The sequence below is a fragment of the Eurypyga helias genome, unplaced genomic scaffold (assembly GCF_000690775.1).
Source record: "Eurypyga helias isolate BGI_N326 unplaced genomic scaffold, ASM69077v1 scaffold26481, whole genome shotgun sequence".
NCBI classification, from domain to species: Eukaryota; Metazoa; Chordata; class Aves; order Eurypygiformes; family Eurypygidae; genus Eurypyga; species Eurypyga helias.
The window spans coordinates 1-21,443 of NW_010230577.1; the positions used below are offsets into that span (position 1 = coordinate 1).

General features: G+C 38.1%; 1 protein-coding gene across 1 annotated transcript in view; it reads left to right on the forward strand.

Moving 5' to 3' along the window:
- Positions 1-546: 546 nt before the first annotated feature.
- LOC104516472 (sodium- and chloride-dependent GABA transporter 3-like) overlaps positions 547-21,443 on the forward strand; it is a gene marked incomplete at its 3' end in the record, with an annotated part of 47,730 nt that continues 26,833 nt past the window's right edge. The window contains exons 1-4 of the mRNA XM_010160804.1: positions 547-766; positions 4,767-4,901; positions 5,071-5,211; positions 6,669-6,759. Of these exons, the coding sequence (XP_010159106.1) occupies positions 547-766; positions 4,767-4,901; positions 5,071-5,211; positions 6,669-6,759 (587 nt within the window). The remainder of the gene's footprint in view (positions 767-4,766; positions 4,902-5,070; positions 5,212-6,668; positions 6,760-21,443) is intronic.

Here is a 21,443-nt window from a genome sequence, read left to right on the forward strand (position 1 = left end):
AGCCCGCGGAGATCGCTCGGAGGCGAGCGCTGAGCCTGGGACCCCGTCCCTCTCCCCGCCGGGCAGCCACAGGCAGAGCCCTGGGTGAGTAGGCTGGGAGCTCCCTTACTCCCCCAGGCAGGCCAGAACCACTCAGGGCCTTTTCTCCACATCCCTTTTTTTCTGTTCTCAGTCGTGTGCCTGGAAGGTGCAGACCTCTGTCCTCTGGTAGGTTGGTCAAGCCAAGGTACTTGCTTGGGGAGGGATTTTTGAAAGGTTTCACTATGTGAGCCTTAAAACAATGTCATACTACTAAGTTGTCTGCGTCAACTCGGAAATTAGCTTCCATCTCTTTTTTTTTTTTCCCCTTCCTTTTTATTTTTTTCCTTCTTTACAACTTTTCCAGCCTTACAGGGTTGCCTCCTTTACTTTCACCTGCAAATTTATGTAGGGAGTAAGAAGCCAGTGCTATGTTGAGGGACTTCTTCAGTCATTGAAGGTTATTTCTAACAAGTGACTTAAAACATCTATATGTTTTTCATTTGTTCTCTCCTAGACTGAACAGTCATGACAGCTGAAAAGACTATTCCTATAATTAACGGCAAGCCGGAAGATGCTTTGGACCCAGAAGCCTCAAGTACCAACCTCGTCCACAGCAATGATAAGAAAGTTCATGAAAGAGGTCACTGGAACAATAAGGTTGAATTTGTGCTTTCGGTGGCAGGGGAGATTATTGGGTTGGGAAATGTATGGAGATTCCCATATCTTTGCTACAAGAATGGAGGAGGTAAGATGGCATCATATGTTGATTTACATCTCACCATAAATGTGTGGGAAATAAGGAGTTAAGAATGCTTTACAGTGATTTCTTGCACTGATTAGAGATAGGTGTTGAGGATTTCAGTGTATGTGCAGATAGGGAAGTATTAAGCATCTGACAACTAAGAAAAAAATAATTGTGTTTCTCTTTCATTCTCCTCCCCTAATGTTGTGTGGCTTACATTCACAAGTTTCTTCTATGCTAGTAAATTGACTTTCCCCCTGTAAGATTTTTAATGCGGAAGAAGCCAGTGTTCTGTTATCGTAGTACACTCTGTTTTCTTCTACATGTGAATACAGACCCAAGCATACTTAAATGTTTGTCTGATGTAGAAAAGACTCTGTTTATTGTTCATAACAGTATACTTGGAGAAGATGAACACTGTTTTTCATAATGCTGCAAAGATTACTTGTTTTTCTTTGTCATATGAAAACTTCTTTAACTCAATCATACTTTTTTTTCTCATTATTTCCCAAATCACTACAGTAGGTTAGGAGATGTAGAAGCTGCCTGTTAACTCAAAGAAGAGCAAACCCTATAAAATTCAGAATAATAATGTTGTTTGAGAGAGAAAAGAACAGACTTAACTTCAACAACAAAAGTATAACATGTGGCATGTATTGGTTAAACATAAACTATGTAAGATACGTGGCAGTAAAGAATAAGCACATCAGCTGTGACTTGCAAAGCAACGAGGAAAGAAAAGTAAATAAAAAATTCAGCTTAGCATTCTGTGGACTGGATTCCTCATTCCCTCTACTTAATGCCTGAATCAGCGTTAATGTAAACATATAGGCTGGGAGAAAAAGAATATGTTCAGTGGCTGAAATGCAAAGATCTGTTCTTCGACAAGTTGGTTGGCTAACAGCACTTTGCCAGATTTCTTTCCCTCATCCCTCCAAATCTAGGCACGGCTGTCTGAACTCAGGGATGGTTTTGGCTCATTTTGTCTGTTGTTTCTATAAGACTTATACTACTGTGGAAGGTATGGTTATGGTTTGCAGCTCCTTTCTTTATGTATCTGTACTTTGGAAAAATTAAGATAACAAGAAGTCACCTGTTTTCAGAATGATGCTACCAAGTACTGCTGTTAGTACATAAATATTAATATGCTGGATATGATATGCAGAACAGTTTCTTGTTGACTGAGTTTTCCCAAATAAATTTTGGAGGAGAAAAAAGTAATTTTTTTTTTTAAATGTAAGGAAGATTTCCTTGTTCATACAGTAACTTATATATGCCCTTTTGTATGTATATGCTAGCTTGTAAAAATGTGATGCTGTCATTTTAAGAGTGTAACATTAGGTAGAAAACATTCTAACCATGTTTTTGGTAGATTTGGTGAAAAAGTAATTACTTAAATATCATACTTAATACCATTGCATTCTTTAAGAATAGAATTAATGTGTGTGGTTTAATTGGTCATGTCCTGGCACCATGGGAAACTTGCCATTGACTTCAATTTTATTCAATGAGGACTTGGTCTTATGACCTGTGTTTTTGTAACTCTTTGGAATGCCCTGCTGGAATTAGACCAGAGTTGGACTTGTAGGATACATCAGATGTAAATACTGAAAACTACTTTGTGTGTGGTAAGTTAAGACAATGGTAAGATATACAGGCTAGTTATGAAATAACTTGCTAGTAACAGTATTAATCTAGAGGCAGTAACATGGAACTTCAGAGGTCTGAGCTCTCTCTGGTACTTATTCTAACAGGTAGTGTAGGCATAAGATGCTCTAATTTTAATTTGTTCTTATGGATATGTAGTGTTTTGTTTGTTTGTTTTTTAAATAAGGAAAATTCATTTATTTGCATGTTTAGAATTAGATATTTCTATTAGGTATGATCTGTTTCCAAGCTGGGAAACCTGATATATTTCATGATGTATACCTGTTGTAGAACAGTGTTGGAAAAATAGTCAAAGTTAATACTTTCAGTTTCAGCCAGTTGCCATGTAAACTTGCTATGATCGTGCGTATGAGTGGGCCAAGCTGGATTTGGTACTGGCCAGCAGTTCACCTGGCCGGTAAGGATTGTGTTCCAACCATTTGCACAGTAAATCATACAGGGGGACCATGTTTTAGACGCAAGGATTCCAATCTTTGCAAAATCCACGCTTATTGCTTGAGATGCAGCCAAGATGCAACCATAGGCAAATTGCCTGGCTGGGGGAAGAGACTACTCATGGAGAGATCTCTCTGGTGTGCTGCGGCTGAGGAAAGAAACTGCAAGTCAAAGCAGCTGTATTTGGTTGTCTCAACTCCCTAATCAAAGTGACTACAGCATAATAATTGTTTCAGGTTGTATGTGTGCTGTGATGTTTGGGTTTTGGTGTGGTGGATTTTTTGGTTTGTTTGTGTTTTAAGATAGTGGCTTGGATACCCATTTGTCATGTAGTTGTAGAAATTTTCCTGAAGTGTATTGAGAACATTTATCAATAGTTAATATTCTAACAGAAATTAAGTATTAAGAGGTAGCTATTAGGGTGCTGTTCCTTAATAATCAAATTGATCTTCAGGACTCCCACTGAAGGAAGGAGACGCTGTTATTGCTTTTGCTCAAGGGACTGATCCATGTGTGTGCAACGGACAGCACTGTAAAACACATCTTCGTAGGAAAAACTGAATCCACCAAAACTTTTCTGTGTTTAGCTTATGTTGTGTTGATTTGAAATGGAATGAATGGTGGGATACTTACATTGTTTAATGGGAGCTTTAAATGAAGTTAATTAGTCTTGTGGGGTTATTTGTTTGGGAGCAAGTAGGTTGAGGCCTGGATAGAACATGTTATGTAAGTTGTACTAACCTTTAATTTCATAACTTAATTAGGCAGTTAATGCTTTGTAATTTTCCAACAACTTCAAATAAATTATTCTGCACAGTACTTCGCTGTGCTAGTCTGCCTGGTTAAACCAGTAAAACCTTCTTGGTGTAAGTAAAAATGGCAGAATCCGTTATTTTCTGCTTTCTTCTCAATACTTATTTCCTACTTTCCTTGTTTGAGTCTAAACCAATATAATTGCATGCTTTCCACCTCGTCCTTGGACTCATAAGAAAGTCTGAGTACTTGAGGAATGAGGAAAAAAATTCTTTATGCCTTGTATGTTAATGTATCCCCTACTTAGTCAAAAGGCTGTATGTTATTATCTAGGTTGAGTTCTAAGTGGAATGCCTACAATTGACATTATTAGCAAGTGAAATGACGCCTGAAACATGTATCTTCTCTCATTTCTTTGCTTTGGCATACTTCACAGCCATATTCTTTAGGTGCCATACCTAATAAAATCATCAATTATTAATACAATACTTCTGCTATGTGTTAATCAATAAGAGAAGACTTTGTTGTTGTCGTTGTACACAACGATTCAGCAGTGAATTCAACTATTCATTATATGTGCTGGAGCTTACTGACAGCATCTAACACAAATGTTGAGGCTTTGTTATTTTCCTACAATTTTACATTAGTGTTTCTAGCTGATAAGGCCAAGCCCTGCTTTCCTGTTCTTGTAAGTAGTTCTAAAGTTTATTTCATCATTCCCTTTTCACGCTCCATATCAGGAGGCTTATCCAAGTAACATTCAAAGGACTTCTTGGATTTAATTTCCATAACACTTCTTCATCTCTGCTTTCCTGAGAAAAACAAGGAAGAGAAGATAGTGTAGACTGACTTGGTGATGATCAGAGCAGAACTGTGCAGCTGTGGTCTTTTCTGTGTTTGAGGCACGTATGAGCAGAATTTAGTCTCTACAAAGGAACTTTGGTCTGGTTTTTCTTAGTCCATGACATTGGCTTACAGATTAACTTTTGCTATTTGAGGCCAGAGTAAACACTTCCTGCACTTTCAGCATGATGCCTGAGAGGTGGCTAATAAGTGATCCTTGCTTTATTAAGAAAATCAGTTTCTCACTATGCTGTCAAGGGACTGTATGCATTATAACCAATACTCCCTCAATGTTTGCTTGTAGGTGCTTTCCTCATCCCATATGTCGTTTTTTTTATTTGCTGTGGAATACCAGTATTTTTCTTGGAGACGGCCTTGGGACAGTTTACTAGTGAAGGAGGCATTACATGCTGGAGGAAAGTTTGTCCTCTATTTGAAGGTAACAAACAGCTCTGTGTTCTACTGCAAAAGAATGCATTAAGTGTAAAGTAAAATAAAATAAATTGTATCAAGGCGGAAGTTAAAATATACTTAAAGTAGTTTTTAATTTGCTTTTAAATGACCTGAAAAGTAAAAATTTTCTGTTGTGTCTCACTTTTTTTCTCTAGGCATTGGATATGCTACCCAAGTTATAGAGGCACATCTAAATGTATACTACATCATCATTTTAGCATGGGCTATCTTCTATTTGTTTAACTGTTTTACTACAGAGCTTCCTTGGGCTACTTGTGGGCACGAATGGAATACAGGTATGACTGTAGTAGAGATTATTGTTACACAGATACTTCCAAGTAATTGATTAATATATTAAAATGTCAGGAACAAAACTGTTCTGGTAGAAATATCTGTGGAAAGGGGCCAATCACATTACACTACCCCATGATAAAGGAATCCTGGAGTGAAGGATTATACCTTTTAGGTTTAGGTCATTGTATAAGCATTTGTTCCTGCAGAATATAATGTCAGATAGCAAAAGACTTTGGATTTTGTTAATTCTGCAAGATATTCTGGCTAAATCCCAATACTCTCATTTGCAATCATGGCTATTCTCCCTGAATACAGTAAGTGAATTCTACTGAAGAGCTGATGACCTGATGACAGGTTACAATCTTTCTCTTTCACTCTAATGAAATCAGGAGGAGTTTAAATGGAGAGGAAAATATTAAATGTGGAACTTCGGATTCACTCTTTTTAATGCCAGATGTTGAGGGATAATGTTCATCAAGCTGCTTCTGAAAATTTAGTCACATAAAGAATGCTTACTGCATGCAAAGTAGCCTCTTACATGAAAGATGAGGTGTGCATTCACAAGGGTTTGCAGTATAGGGCTCTACATCTGTCCTCTCATTCATATTTTTATATGTAATACTCACTGCATTTGAAGATTACAAAAATTTATGTGGAGGAATACATACTGATGCCCCTATTTCCACATTCCTGAAGTTTTTGCATTTATTCCCTGTATTAATGTCTGCTTTCAAATCATGTACCAATTGCACTGTCTTTCGTGGGTTTTATTAATTGGTCATTATCGTGTTCTTTGAGCACACCTAAAAAAACATCTAAAATCTTGCAGTTTAGGATATGTTAGAGAACTAATCTTGGGCCCTGTAGATGTGCATGGCTTCAGTATCAATTTTGGCAACCCTGCAAAACATCTTCGCCAGTGTAGCTCACTATTCAAATACTGTCAACTCAACAGTGCTAAGCTGCCTTGATCTCCTTTATCTGTATAAGAGACAATAAAAAGTCAGAGTGACATTTCACTTGCCATGTTAAGGTGAATTAAAACTTGTTGCAGGCAGTGTTTCGTGAGCCAATTGCTACCATTGGCCATTGAACTAGCAGTTGGAGTAGGAATATGTTGTAATTCCCAATCAATTACCTCAGATTCTCAAAGCATCTTTCTTCTGCCTCAGATGTTTTATTGGCCCTTGCCATTGCACCTGTACCTTTGGGAAGTGTAATAGGAGAATATTGCATACTGCATGGATATTTTTCTGGGATAGGCCTGTGATTTGGTAATCAGAATACAGTGTTGCAGTAGTATCAGGTGTGGCATTTTAGTGTACCTAGAAATCCTTTAACCGCAGAGAGAAAATGTATTATAGAATGGTGTCTTTACAAGATGCATAAACTAGAAGAGGTACAAGAAGATCTGTACTTACATGTCAATATAGCAAACTCTTTTTTTGTTCTTTTGTAGAAAACTGTGTGGAATTTCAAAAACTTAACATGAGCAACTGCAGTCAACTTTCTTTGCAAAATGCCACTTCTCCAGTGATGGAATTCTGGGAGTAAGTGTACATAAACTTTACATTTGATTGGACTATTCATTATCTTCTAATATTTTGATCATTTACACGTGATTAAATACCTTGTAACCCTATAGCACTTAGTGATGTGAGTTCAGCTGGAAATTTTTTCATACAGCTAGAGGGTCAGGATAAGAGACCTTTTTTTTTTTTTTTTTTGAGGATACAAGGAAAGGAATTCCATATCCTGAAAGAACATAGAACAAAGTGTGCCACTTGCTTGGGAGCTTGGCTCCTGCTGCTGGAGGAAGGAGCCTCAAACTCATACTAATGAGGAGGCAGAGGTGAAAGAGGATGATTTTAAATTTCTTGTTTTGTTTTGGTTTTGCTTTTTCTTACTATAAATATTTAATTAGTGCATGTGTAGTCACATATTTGTTCCTTGCAGGGTGCAGTGTGTGTTAAGACGGTGATAGAAATGGAATGTTACTTTTAATGCTACGTCACCTCACAATTCAGTGTGTGTTACAAAATCATGGCTTACTAAGACTTCTTGAGGGCCCATTCTAATGTCATCAATATTATTATTAAGATAGAGCCTTATTCTGAGGCTGTATGTTCAGAGCTCTGTTTTGTGTTCAGGACAGCAATTGCTACACTTTGAAAGGACCATAAATTAAGACTATCCTTGAAGGGAGAACTCTACATCGACCTAATAGCATATGCCATTGTCTTTGCCTCTGAACCTCTGTATTGCTACATCAGTTACCTTAGCCTTCATGGGGGGCTGTTGTTTCTTCATTAAATAATATTGTTTTATTAAACAAACAAACAAACAAAAAACCAAAACAAAAAACACCACCAAAAAACCCCTAAACCAGATTAAATCTGGGCAAGGCATAAAAATGCATATGCTCTCTGGTTAAAATTGGCATTTTATTTTCTGTTAAAATTTTCAATAATCTGAACATCTAGCATATTAAATCAAAATATATCTACACCTATCCCAGACAATGTTTCAGAATAAACAAGAGTTTCTTAGGTGGCCTCTCTTATTGCTATGACTTCATCTTTTTAGCAGAAATATCTTATAGCTCCCTGTGGTTACTAGAACTAAGATTTCATGTAGTTAAAAGGCAAAGTATTTTCTCCGGTACTAGCCTTATTTACCCACTCTGTGTATTTTCTTATTCAACAGTATTAAAAACTCAGCAACTGATGGTAACTCCAGGTATCCAGAGAAGTAGGCAATGTTCAGTTGAATTATATGGAGGGCACCGACCAAGTTTTATATCCCTGTGTTTCTGGCATTTGGGGATTTTTTTGTTAGTGCTCATCTTTGAGTTGCCTAAATTCCCATGTCAGTGGGGGTTTTTTTTGACACACATACAGGTACATGTTAAGCCTGTCCTCTTCTTGGAATTCTCTAAAAATGAAGCTAAACAAGATTTTGTACTTAAACTTGGATTCAAGTTACAGTGGGTTTTAAATCCTTCAAATTTTAGACTTTTTTGCCTACCTGATTTGGGCTGAGTTAGGAATGAATTATGAAACTAAAAGGGATAACCACGTTTAGCCTTTTCTCTAACTTCTTTTACAGTCTTGTGTATACAAAGTTGAAAATACACACTCCAACATTTTAAAAATCACAAAAATCCAAAGAGAAGGTAAATGAAAGAATTTGTTTGAAACTTTTGTTGTGTTGTGGACAAACTTTTCATAATACTAACAGTTTACTGGCTAAAATAACTTAAGATATTGAACTTATTTACTTTTCTGTGCAAGCAAAACTGAAGTTGCATCATTTTCGCCCTTGGAAAATGACTGTACTCTCTTCCTGCTATTGACCTTGTTAAGTAGGTATGATGTTGCATGGCTTCAAAGTTTAAAATAGACATGACAAACTAGTATAGAAGTGGAAGAATGATCTTTATTAAATATTAGGACTGGTTTTGCATTAAAATATGTAATTGGAATGAGCAGAAGATGATAATTAAATTATATGTCTGAAATACATCCAACATAAATGAATGGTAGAGGTCTTTTTGCAGTGCAGATCACAGAGTAGTTAATATGTAGTAAATATATTACTAGACTAGTTAATTTGTCCAGCAAGTCATCTTCTAGTCTGTAGATAAGTGTTACCAGAAACGTTATTTCACTTAGTTTGTTCACATGATGTTTCTTTACTCCTTTATAAATTCTGGTGGCAGACACCATTCATCTAGTGAAAGAGTCTTTTTGAAACAAAGAGAATGAAAGTTGGTGGGTGTACTATACAGGCCAGATGCTGTTGCTATTTCAGAATTCATGTGGACAGTGTGTAAGAATCTTCGCTGCTGCAATAACCAATCACAGAACTGAATTGGTTTGCATATCGACCAGGTTCCTTACAGTTAATGAAGTTGATGCCTGTGGAGGGAAAGTGGGAGTCTCTAGTTTTCTTCTGAACAATCACACCGTTCAAAACCTTTACACTTTGCTCTTTGCAGTGACAAGTCTGCAACTGAAACTCTTCTAAGTCATGGCTAATAATAAAGCCAATTTATTGGGTAAAGGGTGAGCTGCGGGAAAAATGTTTGGGTTTTGTGGTTTTTTTACCTGTTTGTAGGGGTGTTTGGTTGGGTGTTTTTTTTTTTTTTTGGTCTGTTACCATCTCCTCTTGAGATAATCTGTGAAATACAGTGGTAATTATTGTGAAAAGTAATCCTATTTTCTTACTGTATGTGATCACATTTCATGTAGAACTAAATACTGCATTTGTAAACTGTCAGGCTGATCTTACATCTTTCCTTTGATAATCATATCACATTACCACAGTCTTGCAGAGTATTCACAATATTTTCAAAACTTATGTTAAAAAAAACCCAACCAACCAAACAAAACAAACCAACAGAACCAAAATGCATGGGCAAGACAGTATTTACACAAACACATGTTTTAGCAGTGCTGTGTGCTTCTTTGAAGGCCTCTGAGTGGATAGACAGGTGAGTGATATACAGGTTGCTATTTACCACAGCAGACTAGACTGGCATTGTGTAAATGCCAGCTGAGGTTAGTAGCAGGGCACAAGTTGGATTTGGTTTTGTGCGTGAACATAAATGAATACACCAGGCTCAAAAGGATGTCTTTTCTTCTGGCTTTGAAAAGGAGTCTTTTTTTTTCCTTACCCTATTTAACCAGTACTACAAAGTCTTTTCCATCATCTAGGCTAGAAGGCACAGCCATTATTTATTTGTGACTGAAGAAAATCCAAATCCTCCATTGGTTTGAGGATTCAAGTAAAGACTTCAGCCTCTCTGCTGAAGTATTTCTAGCTTTTCTTGCTTCTGTGGCCTTGGCTACACCTAAAGCTATTGCTGAAGTCAAACAGCAACTCACCCGAGTACAGTGATGACTGAGAGGATACTGTGCAATACTAGGAAGCTTTTCTGGCATGCAGACTAGTAGTTACCCTTCCTCAGGTCTGTACAGAGGATACCGTTTCCTTCCTACCCTAGAACGTATAGACTCACTTCCTCTGGTAGTTCAACATTCAGCTTTGACGACTGAGTCACTCAGAGGGTGAAGGCATATTTATGTCTTGGATGGATTGTTTGTTTGTTTAAAAAAAAAAAGCGAATACTTTAGAGATAATTATTGCAGCAGGTCTAGGTGCTGTTTTCCTTTTGGTACACTCAGAAGAATCTCATTGTACATGCAAGGACTTCAAAACATCAAGTATTTTTTCAAGCTTGTAATTGATAACTACTTATCTCTAGCTATACAGTGAAAATGTGGGATCCTGTGGGAGGAACGGTAGGCCAAGTCTGGGAGTTTGGACTCTCTTTACTTGTTTTCCTGCTTAGAAGTATCTATTCCTGTTAAAGGTTTAAGGCTTCAGTTGATTTAGCAGTCTTGCCGCTGACTACAGGTATGTGTTGACAACTCTGGGAAAAAATAAGAGATTGAAGGATTTCTTACCTTATTTAAAAAGACCTAGCAAGTCATAGCCTTGAGAAGTTTCACATTCCACCTGTGTACAGTTTTCTAAAGTAAGCAGCTGAGTTGATCAAAATTCACTTTTTATTCTTCAAACTCTCTGATGCTATGTTCCCAATGACAGGCAAGAGTCTGAAACTTCACTTTTCATTTCATACAGGTGCCCAGCATTCACAGGTTGTCCAGTTAACTACAGTTTATGATGTCTCTCTCATCCTAATCATACAGCTTGAATGAGAGTTTTCTAAGAAAAAAAGAATAACCATAATTTCGAGTTATGACATGTAAAATTTTTAGTGTCCAAACTTTAAGCAGTTAATAGTAGTAGTTTCGGTAATAATAGAGGTGTTGATAATTTTGAATATATTTAAGCAGTCCCATGAAAGAGAGCTGTGACCATGGATGAGGCTATATTTATAGCCAGGGAAACAGAATAGAGAGGAGAAGATAGTCTACTTCATTGTTATCTCTGTTTTCCTAGGAGAGGAAACTGTCTGACAGGTATAGGGGCAGCAACCATGTCTGCGTAGTCTTTTGGCTGCTACTCCAGTCTGTCACCATGGTCAGAAATTTGAGGTTTCTAGTGCCTAGGGAGGGAGCTGGACAGACAGAGGACCCATGCTTTTGTGGTTGATTCCAACTCAATAGCTTTTTATTGGCTGTATAACAACAACTTAGTCCTCTGTTAAAGAAGGTCTAGTTATTGGCGTGTCATTCTCTGGAGGGGGTGACACATCCTTAGCATTTCCAAGTAAAGCCTACTGAGAAAAAAACCCATTTTTTTTGTCTGGGGAAAAGAAAAGGGGCTGTTCTCAAAAAAAAGGAAAGGGCACAAACCCTTTCCTTGCAGTCAGAAAGAGTTTTTCCTGTTTCATTCAGACTTCAAATGACTGCAGGAGTCACATTGTGGTTAATTCCCACTGCCCTATGAAAAGTCATTAGCAAGTTGGGCCTGATCCTGCAGTGCTCAGTTCTGAGAGGTTCTGAAGGTCTCTGGGTACTAGGGCCTTTTTTCATGTCTTGTAGAACATTGGGTTGTGGCAGACTTGCTTGTTTCTCCTCAGTTCATAGGAGGCCATGTGAAAACTGCTTTTTATTTGGAGTCACCTGAGCTCTTCATCTGGTTTTGCTTCAATCCCCCTGCCTTTGCCTAGTTTCAGTTGAAAGTAGTAAATGTGACAGGTGTCAAAATGCTAAGCTGATTTTGTAATATTGAGAGATAAATGTTACCTTAAACCAAGCAGATGAACTTCCTTGGTTTTTGATTTCTATCTTGAACATTGTACATGTCATTTTTTTTCTCCATAGTAAAAATATTCTTAAAATTTGCAAAGTCAAGTATTTGGGTATTAGGAAATACTAGAAGTAATGTGCAATTTTAAGTTCACATCTTTTATTAATATGATCATCTTTAGTTGAAGAACTGCCTAATATTTTTTCTAGCTTTGCTCTAGCTAGAGGATGGATAAGGGAGAAAACACTGTGCAGGTATCCATTATTTTGTTCAACTTCTCTTTGTTAATTTTCTTATGTTTTATATTCTCATTATTATTAGATACCTGCTCTGCTGACAAAGTTATTAATTTAATCAAGGCTTCCTTGGGTGCTGATGGTGTCAGTGGCTTTGCAATCATAGTTTCCTTGATTATTTACACGTTCATTTATCTTCACAAAATCTTGATAAGGTCAAATTATTCCCATTTTACAGAAGGGGCTCTGAGCTACAGGGAGAAAAAGTGCTAACTATGAGAGGCCCAAGACATTTTTTCACACTGTTTAGCATTAGGGTCATGCAAATCTTAGTTGAAATAAGAAACAAGAAAATGTACACAAGTCAGCTTTGTCCAAAGATAAAGGTTAAAAAAATAGTTAACTGAAGACACCATAACATTTGTTTGAAACAAGTAATTGCCATTTCATTTCCAATAAAACATTTTATTTTAGGCACTTCTTTGGAAATCTAAGGGAATTATTAAAAAAAAAAAAAGCAGTAACTTTTATTCATCTTTGCTCTAATGACTCAATATGTAGAAGGCTATCTTCATTGTACTTTGCTTGCAAGAAATCGAATACGTATGTTCCACTTCTTGAATGTGTTCTGTGTGGCCTGGGAGTTTCACCATCTTCTCATGAACTTTGTGTAGAAGTTAAGTAATCATGTAGCGTAGACTGGGATCCTAACTTCTTGCTTCTCGCGTGGGTGCCTTGGCCAGAAGTTTACAGGATCATTCTCCCTCTCTCTCAGTACTACTTTGGATGGTTTAGGTCAAAGGGGCTATTTGAGGACAAGAAGGATTGAGGGAGACTATTCTGATACTTTGTAGGTTAATAGTAAGACCATCTACTTCTAGTCTTTATGCAAATAAATATTTAATTGTTTATACACAATACTAACAGGAGAGAGTGAAAGCTTTTTCTGAATCCACCTACTGCTGACTAGCAGGAATCCTGATAGCTAAGGAGGTCTCTTGGTAGAAAAAAATCATATGCTTTAGGGTAGAGGAGGGCTGTGAATGTGGGTTTCCAGCATGAGTGAGCTTTTTGATTGATTGTTCCCTGTCTTAGCCTATTCTGTTTATGCAAATCAGCTCTTCACTCCCCTTATTTCTAATTAGCCCCCTATTAGTTCTCCACACTCTGAAAGGCCTGTTCAGAGGGAACCTAACTGTTGGCATGGTGAGCTATCTCAGTGCTTATCTTAACTCTTTAGCTGATCTGTTACTCCCTGGTCCATATCTAGTGTCTGCCTGGCATCCCCACCAAACCAGTTTATTGTCCTTCCCTAGGAATGCATCCAATCCTGCCCCTCCCACATGTCCTTTCCACTGCTGTCTCTTCTTTGTATTGTAATTCATCCTACTCTCTTTTCTTGGGCAGTTCACATTGTCCTCTGACTTCACTCTAAATCAGGTATATTACTGCTTCCCACCTCCAGCCACCTAGTCCCAGTCATTTTTATCCAGCCAGTTGTCCACTTCCCAAACTTCCAACTAGTCTGAGGATGGCTGTTCACTGATCTCCAATCTTAACTCCCTAAACATTTGTCATCTGCTTCCTAGATTTGTTGCCCAGCTAATCACAAACTGCCCTTCCTCCTGCTCATTGTTTCTCTCCCTCTCCCTATGCCTATCTGCTACTGTGAGAAAGTTGGCCTCCTTGTCCAGACAGTCTCAGTCCAGTTTATGTTCCAGTCTCCTTGAGTACCAGTCCAGCCCTCCATGTGTTTTCTTCCTGTTATTCTGCAAATTGTGCAGACGGTGGTTGCTTCGTCTTTTTTGAGTCAAATTAAATGTTCAAAGGAGAGATGGTCTTGTGCGCAAAAAAAAAAAAAAAAAAAGTGAACAAAGACTGGGAAACACACACACCCCCCCGAACACCTTTTTAGTAAAATATTCACTGTATTCCAGTATATTCTTTTATGACAGCAAGGAAATTGATCGGCATTGTCAGGAGGACTTACTGAGGAAGACTCATTAAATATCACCATGGAATTCCTATGCAGGCTGCAGAGTATTAATCAGTGTAGGCCTTGAAACAATGATGTAGGCATAGTTGTACTCTGTGTGGAAAAGGAAATGACTAATACTCTCCCCAGGTCCCTTGCATGGCTATCTTTTATGATTTCAACTCTGCTGGCTATTTGCTTTAGTTTACTAATGAAAAATGGAGCCATTAAAATTTAGATAAATTTATTTAATAAAGAAATATAAGTTGCAAGTGCTACAAGAGTGCGGTATTTTAGGAAGACTTAGTAAACATGGACAAAGGAACTTGGGACCTCCCAGAATAGCTCCTGTACACTCACAGTGCTGGGTTTTTTTCTCTTTTTACCTATCACCTATTCTTTACTGTCTTGTGCCCCTGCTCCTTTGCAGTTTCATTTCTTAGGTTTTTTTTTTTGTGACTAGGATTTAGTGCAGGGCCAGTGAGTATGAGAAATATATTGAACTTTTCTGTGTTGGTGGGTTTTTTGTTTTGTTTTGTGTGTTTTTTTTTTTTTTTCCAGTCAGGTAATGGTTTTGCAATGGCATCTTCCATGCTGAAGAGATAAGAGCTCACCGTCACTCATTTGTTACATGACTTTGTAGCCAAGAGCTCACTGTGAAGGGCTATTTTACAAAATCATGGAACAGTTCTCAATTTCTGTGGTCTGTAGTTCTTGTTTTATGAACATTCAATCAAGTGTGAACAACCAAGTAGAAGTCTACTGACTGTCAGAGGCTCAACACAAATTTTGAAAGCCATCAGATTGACTTACTTTTCTTCTGGGTGCTTTCAGTTCACAGCTGCTACTGTGTGCTGTACTAATTTATGTCCCTCAGAAGGTGAATAAAAAAGGAGACTTTTGTCACCTCATGATTTCTTCTGAGCAGGGGGAAAACAGAAAAAAGACAGTCATTGGATATATTGAGTGAGTATCATGAAACTATAGAACAGAGGTGAGTGGAACAGCACAATAAAGTTATTTGACAGAATTAAACTCTCACACTTCATTAAAAAGCTGTTGCCATGAATTCAGTCAAAGAGGTTGAAGGAAAAATAGGTCAGGAATGGCTGAAGTAGTGGGGTGTTCTGTGTTTATCTGTTGTTGTGTCTGTCTCTTGCTATTGATATACACAAGTACACACATATACATATAAAAATGAAAAAAACCCAATGTGTATATATACTGTAGCTGCTAAGTAGTGTCACATTACATTCAGATAAGTTAATTATTGACTTTAATGAGGCAAGACTAGACACAAGAACTAAGTGTCATTATTTGCAAGCAATACTAGAAATTTTAGAGAAAAGTCTCCTAAGGAGGGTTTAATCTTACCTTTTAGTATGATAAGAAGTGTAAAAATGGATAATGAAGGGAGAAACATTCAACCCTATTTGAACTTTAAAAAGAACAAACTAGGCTGAGAAGTAGCAAATGTGGCTCAGCTATGAACAGTTCATTCCGATATGCATAGGTCACAGAAAATACACTATAAGAGGTAAATTATTGCATTAAGTGGATTTTCAGAAGAAAATTCTTAGTTTGAGAAAATTTTATTACAGATTCTTTAATCTGTAATCTGTAGATTATCTTCTAAAAGCTGAAATACATCTTTCTAATCATTGAACACTGATGGTTGGAGACTACAAGTGGGTATCCAGCAATATCTAGCAAAGATTCCTTGTAGCACTTTTAGAAACTTGGGGGTATGTTAAATTTCCTATTTTAGAGTTTACATGAAGCCTTAATAAGAGGCTTGTACAGTACACAGATTCTGTATCCTTTGTCAGTTCTGGATATATAACTTTCGGAAAAGTGAAAGTGGGAGCCCATGTTGACTTCCAGTAAGAGTTTGGCACATGTACTCTCTCTCTTCATTTCAAAGAACCTGTACTTGTAGTGACTAAATCTGCTACAAATTCACTAGAAGATTATCTTTGTTCAAATTTGTTATTCCCGTACTTGTTCTGGGTGTGTTTCAGTGATTACCACACTGCTGCACTGGAAAAACCTGTCACAAACAGCCCATTTTTAGTTTCCTGAATGTTAGAACCTAGACGGATAAAAAGTTAGTTTAAAAGAAACCTTTTATTTTAAGGCATTTTCCTTCCAAAGACATATGCCTGGTATATGGTACTAACATTATCAATACGTCATTCTTATGTTCCCATCATATAACCAGAACTCTGCAGCTTAGCAAGCAAAAGGTTGGCTCATGCACTAGCCAGTCATGCAGCGTGTCTTCTGAAAGCTTGTCTCCTTCACTCCTACTGAGGTTTGAGATTGTATGATATTGATGCAAGTAAGGTCTGAAACAATTTAAGATGCAGCCCGAGTCATGTGTTGCTAAATTTTGGCATTCATTCATAAGGAGAAGGACTGGGGGTACTGGTGGATAATAAGCTGGACATGAGCCGGCCGTGTGCGCTGGCAGCCCAGAAGGCCAACCGTATCCTGGGCTGTATCCAGAGCAGTGTGGGCAGCAGGGCGAGGGAGGGGATTCTCCCCTTCTACTCTCCTCTTGTGAGGCCCCACCTGGAGTGCTGTGTCCAGCTCTGGGGCCCTCGGTGTAAGAAGGGTATAGACTGGTTGGGGCGAGTCCAGAGGAGGCCACGAAGATGCTCCGAGGGCTGGAGCACCTCTGCTGTGGGGACAGGCTGAGAGAGTTGGGCTTGTTCAGCCTGGAAAAGAGGAGGCTCCGGGGAGACCTTATTGCAGCCTTCCAGTACTTAAAGGTTGCCTACAAGGAAGCTGGGGTTGGGACTTTTTACAAGGGCCCGTAGTGACAGGACAAGGGGTAACAAGTTTAAATTGAAAGTGGGGAGGTTTGGATTGGATATCAGGAAAAATTCTTCCCAGAGAGGGTGGTGAGGCACTGGGACAGGTTGCCCAGAGAAGCTGTGGATGCCTCATCCCTGGATGTCTTCAAGGCCAGGCTGGATGAGGCTTGGAGCAACCTGGTCTAGTGGAAGGTGTCCCTGCCCATGGCAGTGGGGGTGGAACTAGATGATCTTTAAGGTCCCTTCCAACCCAAACCATTCTATGATTTAGGCAACACCTCAGCTGTATGTAGTATAGGAGTAGTATGTGGTATATATTATACTCTGGGGTTTACAATTGCAAGGGTTATCCCTGCTAAAATATTTTCCTTTCCTGTAAAAGGGAGAAGTATCCCACATATGTTTATCAAAGTCCTGCATCTGGTAAGTTCTCTTCCAACAAGAATATATCTTCATTCTCTCGATTGTTGCTCAATCAGTGAAGCTCAGAAATTCTTCTTTACTTCATTTGTCAGCTACCTTTTAATATGTAGTTCTATAAATTATAGAACAGGATGTTTTTTGTGTTCTAAAACTAAGGAACATTTTACAGTTTTCATATTTTTAGTACATAGGTCAAGTGAGACTCAGCATTCAATTTCTAAGATTCTTTATCAGTGAGAAAGCTGCGGTGATTCAAATGAGAGGAAAAAAAGCTGCTGGTGAAGAAACAACTCAAAATAGCTGTTTCAAAGCCTTTCCTGTAGTTGTGTGGTTGGCCACACTCTCATCAACAAAAAATGTGTTACAAACATATCGGATAAACGGTTGCTTCTGCTCTCTGTGGCGAAAAGAACATAACTTTTTACTTACCTGTGTCTCTGGCAAATATCTCAGCCTTCCAGTGGGTCTGGAAGTACTGCCATCCTTATGGTCTTACAAAGGAGGCTGAGGTTATGAGTGCTAACTCTTTGAATAAGCGTCTGCCAGTGCAACAAACCACAGTGTGATTGTTTTCATGCAGATGTTTACCAGAACCTTGGATGCTCATAGCTCTCTAGCCTAGCAGTTTGGGCATCCCCAGAGGATTCTGGTACATGGAATCTCAATCCCACCATTGTCAGAATTCAGTTAATATCTGGTCAAGTTTTTGCTTATGAAGAACTGTATACTTGCACACGGTACTTGAATACATTGGGTATGAAATACTCAAACGAATACATTTTCACAAAAATTAAAGGCATTAACTGCATAAAGTATAAGGAGAGAAAGATGAGAGTTTATAAAATGTATTTTAAGATAGAAACTGAAACGCACTTTAACACAGGAATAGAGGATGTCTGAAAGATACTGCAATTTTCTACTAAACTGTTGGGAAATCTGTGCAGTACTGATGTTCAAATATGTTACGCTTTTTGTACAAGGACCTCAGTAACAAGGTTCACAGGGTAAATATGGACTAGGGATGAAAGGAGTATACCAAAACACGTAACAGAAAGGCCACTGTACAGTAGCACCACTGTTACTTAGGGGCTTCATTTTGTTTTCCTTTCATTCCCCACAGAATGCCCTCAGGACAGAGTCTGGCCCAGAGTAAAAAGGAACATTGCAACCTGTGTTCCTGGCTGAACAGATACAGATTGAAAAGTGACCTCAAGAGGCTGCCACCTTTGTTTGGGTGGTTTTGTTGTTGTAATTTTTAAGGAGAAAGATGTCTTGGAAACTTCTCCAAATCAGAGAAGGAACACGAAGGGACATTCTGCAAATAGGTTGAATCTGTTCTTCAGCTTTCCAAATCATGAAATAATGCAATAAGTACTCCTGGTACATTCCTTTCAACAATGTGCTGGCAGCAGTTAATCCTCTTTCTATTCAAGAGCCTGGTACAGCTCCACACATTGGAACACTTTATTAAAGATGCTATTTCTCAGGAAAATGCAGTGTTCTTCTAGCCAATAATGTAGTGTTGTAAGCTTTCAAAATGTCAGTTTTCAAATTTGGTTGGGAAGATTACTTTTCAGCTTAGTCTGAAGTAGCAGTTGTCTCATAATATGCCCCTCTACAGCAATTCCAACAACGGAGGGGGCCCTTCTTCCTGTCAGATGTACTGAGCTACTAAACTGAAAGGTGTTATAGTGCATTCTCAAACAAATTAAAAGCATTTTCAGTAAGTGTATGATATTTTTTGATATAATCTCCTCATGGCATTTTACCCTTCTAGATTTTTCTAGGGCATGTAGGTGCAATGATGTTAATTGAAAGAACAGAGGTAACCATTAGCAACGGTATATTCCTGGAATGTAGGTAGCAAAAGGTTGTAGTATGCTGTCTAGTTGCTTGCTAAGGATATTATTTTATGTGTACTTAAAGTCAGCTAGATTTTTTTCTACGGCTCTGTTATCTCTTCCCCACCTGTCCATGTTTCTATTTTTTTTTTATCGACACCTATATTTTGGTTCAAGTTAAACATAAGCTTACAATACTTGGTACTATAAGCTGTAACCAGAACTGTAGTAATAATGTCATGATTTTGTTCAGTCTAGTTGTAAATACCCTTGTGACCAAACATCAGCATTTCTGGCGGCTAACAGGAAACATAAAGAATGCCACCCTTCAGATATATGTCCTGTTATTCCACCTAAATTTATCTTTTATTCATCAGATTTTTGTAACTTTTATCACTTTTCTCCTGCCTTATGTGTAGGAAAAAAGTAAAAATCTTGCTTCAATAACATTTAGTCAAACTATATATGTGTGACTAGAAGTAGTAAAACATTCATAGTGTGTCTGTGGGTGTGAGAGACATTACAGATCCACTCAGGTAGAAATTCAGTTTTCTATTTACAAGCAAAATATCCTGTGTAGAATTAATAGTTTTCTACTACTGAATTAAAACCCTTACTCTGTTTTGAGCTAACCTTTGTGTTCCAAATTAATATTAATACCAATGGAGCTTATTTCCCCTCAATATTCTGTTCAAGATGCTCAAATGCCACCAGTCCCCTGGCTTCTTTCCCAGGCTATTGGCCAGTTCAAGAAACTGTACTGCTGCGTAAATCTAAACAACAAAACCCCCAAACATCTACAACAACAACAACAAAATGAACTCAATACATGCAATAAAACTTTTCAGACTCTCAGCAATTTCTGTCTTCAGTGAGATCCAGAGATAGTTAATGATTTGTATCTTCAGGTCTCTGTGCACAAAAAAACTTTTTTACAGCGAAGTTTCACATAGCCTTAAGTTTTGGGCAGCAAACTCTGCATACTCCAAGTTCAACTGCTTAAAATGGCTTGTGCTAACCAGTGATCTTACATTCTGTAGTAATTCAAATGGCTGTCTCCAGTTTGGTGTACTGGCAGCTGCAGGTTCTCTAGGTTCTTGGGCTTTTTTTCTCAGGATTGCTGATGCGTTGGGTGTGGGTTTTTGGTTTTGTTGTTCCCCCCCCTCCCCCCCCCCTAATGTCTGATGATTTATGAGAATTATTTATTAAGAGAACATTAGATAAACCTTCCTGAGCCCAGTGTCTTTTCCCCTAAATGTCCTGCAAAGTAGATGAGTTTGCAATATTTTTTTTTAAGATAAGTACAGGCCTTAGATCAGTGGCAATAGTGAATTCTAGTGATAAAGTTTCAAGACATTCCAATGAAATGTCTTTTAACATATTTCTCATTTAATTTTGGGGGATTTTACTTAAAGACTCTCAGCTTTACTCTCAGTTTGTAGTTTACTCTCAGTTTGTAGTTTGTCTTGGGATCGCATTGTCTTATCTTACAGGACCATATATATAGCTTATACCAGGGGATGCTTAGGGTGACGCTGAAGCCCTCTGTTCTAGAATAATTTCACTTTCAGTGACTGTGAGGTGTTTGCAACCATTTCCCATTGCAGCCAGCATAAATTATGCAATGTGCATAAATTAATCCCTTCTCTTCTGCTTTAATGTGTGCAATCACAAGTGATGAAACATGGGTGCAAACAACCTTCACAGATTTGGCTGTTCCTGGGCATTTTACTACAGAACTTCTATTTTTCAAATGCTTGTTATTTCAAAACAGAGTATCATTTTCAATGCTGATTTTACTGCTCTTTCTCTGTTCTTCCCTGCATTTAAGAGGTGAGGAGAACAAAGTAACGTAGGTGACTTGCAGTGGTAAGAGAAGAAATGGAAGACGTAGTGAAAGCTACACTACCTCTTTTTTTGTTGTCCGTCCAATTTACGGAAGGTCATGGCAGCTTTTAGATAGAAGCTGAATTGCTGAGGAGCAAGAAACTGTGACCAACTGTCATCTTCTGAACCCTAAATACATCAACCTCACTTCCTGGATATAGGGGAGAATCATGGCTTCTTAAAACCTGTTTCATTTAAGTTGAATAATAAGAGCAGATATGAGGGTATCTACAGTCAGACGAAACTGAGGTGAGAAGAATTTCATGTTCTGAATGCCACCTCCTTTCAAAACCTGCCTCTGCGGATTCTGTTTCTGATAGTTTCAGCAGG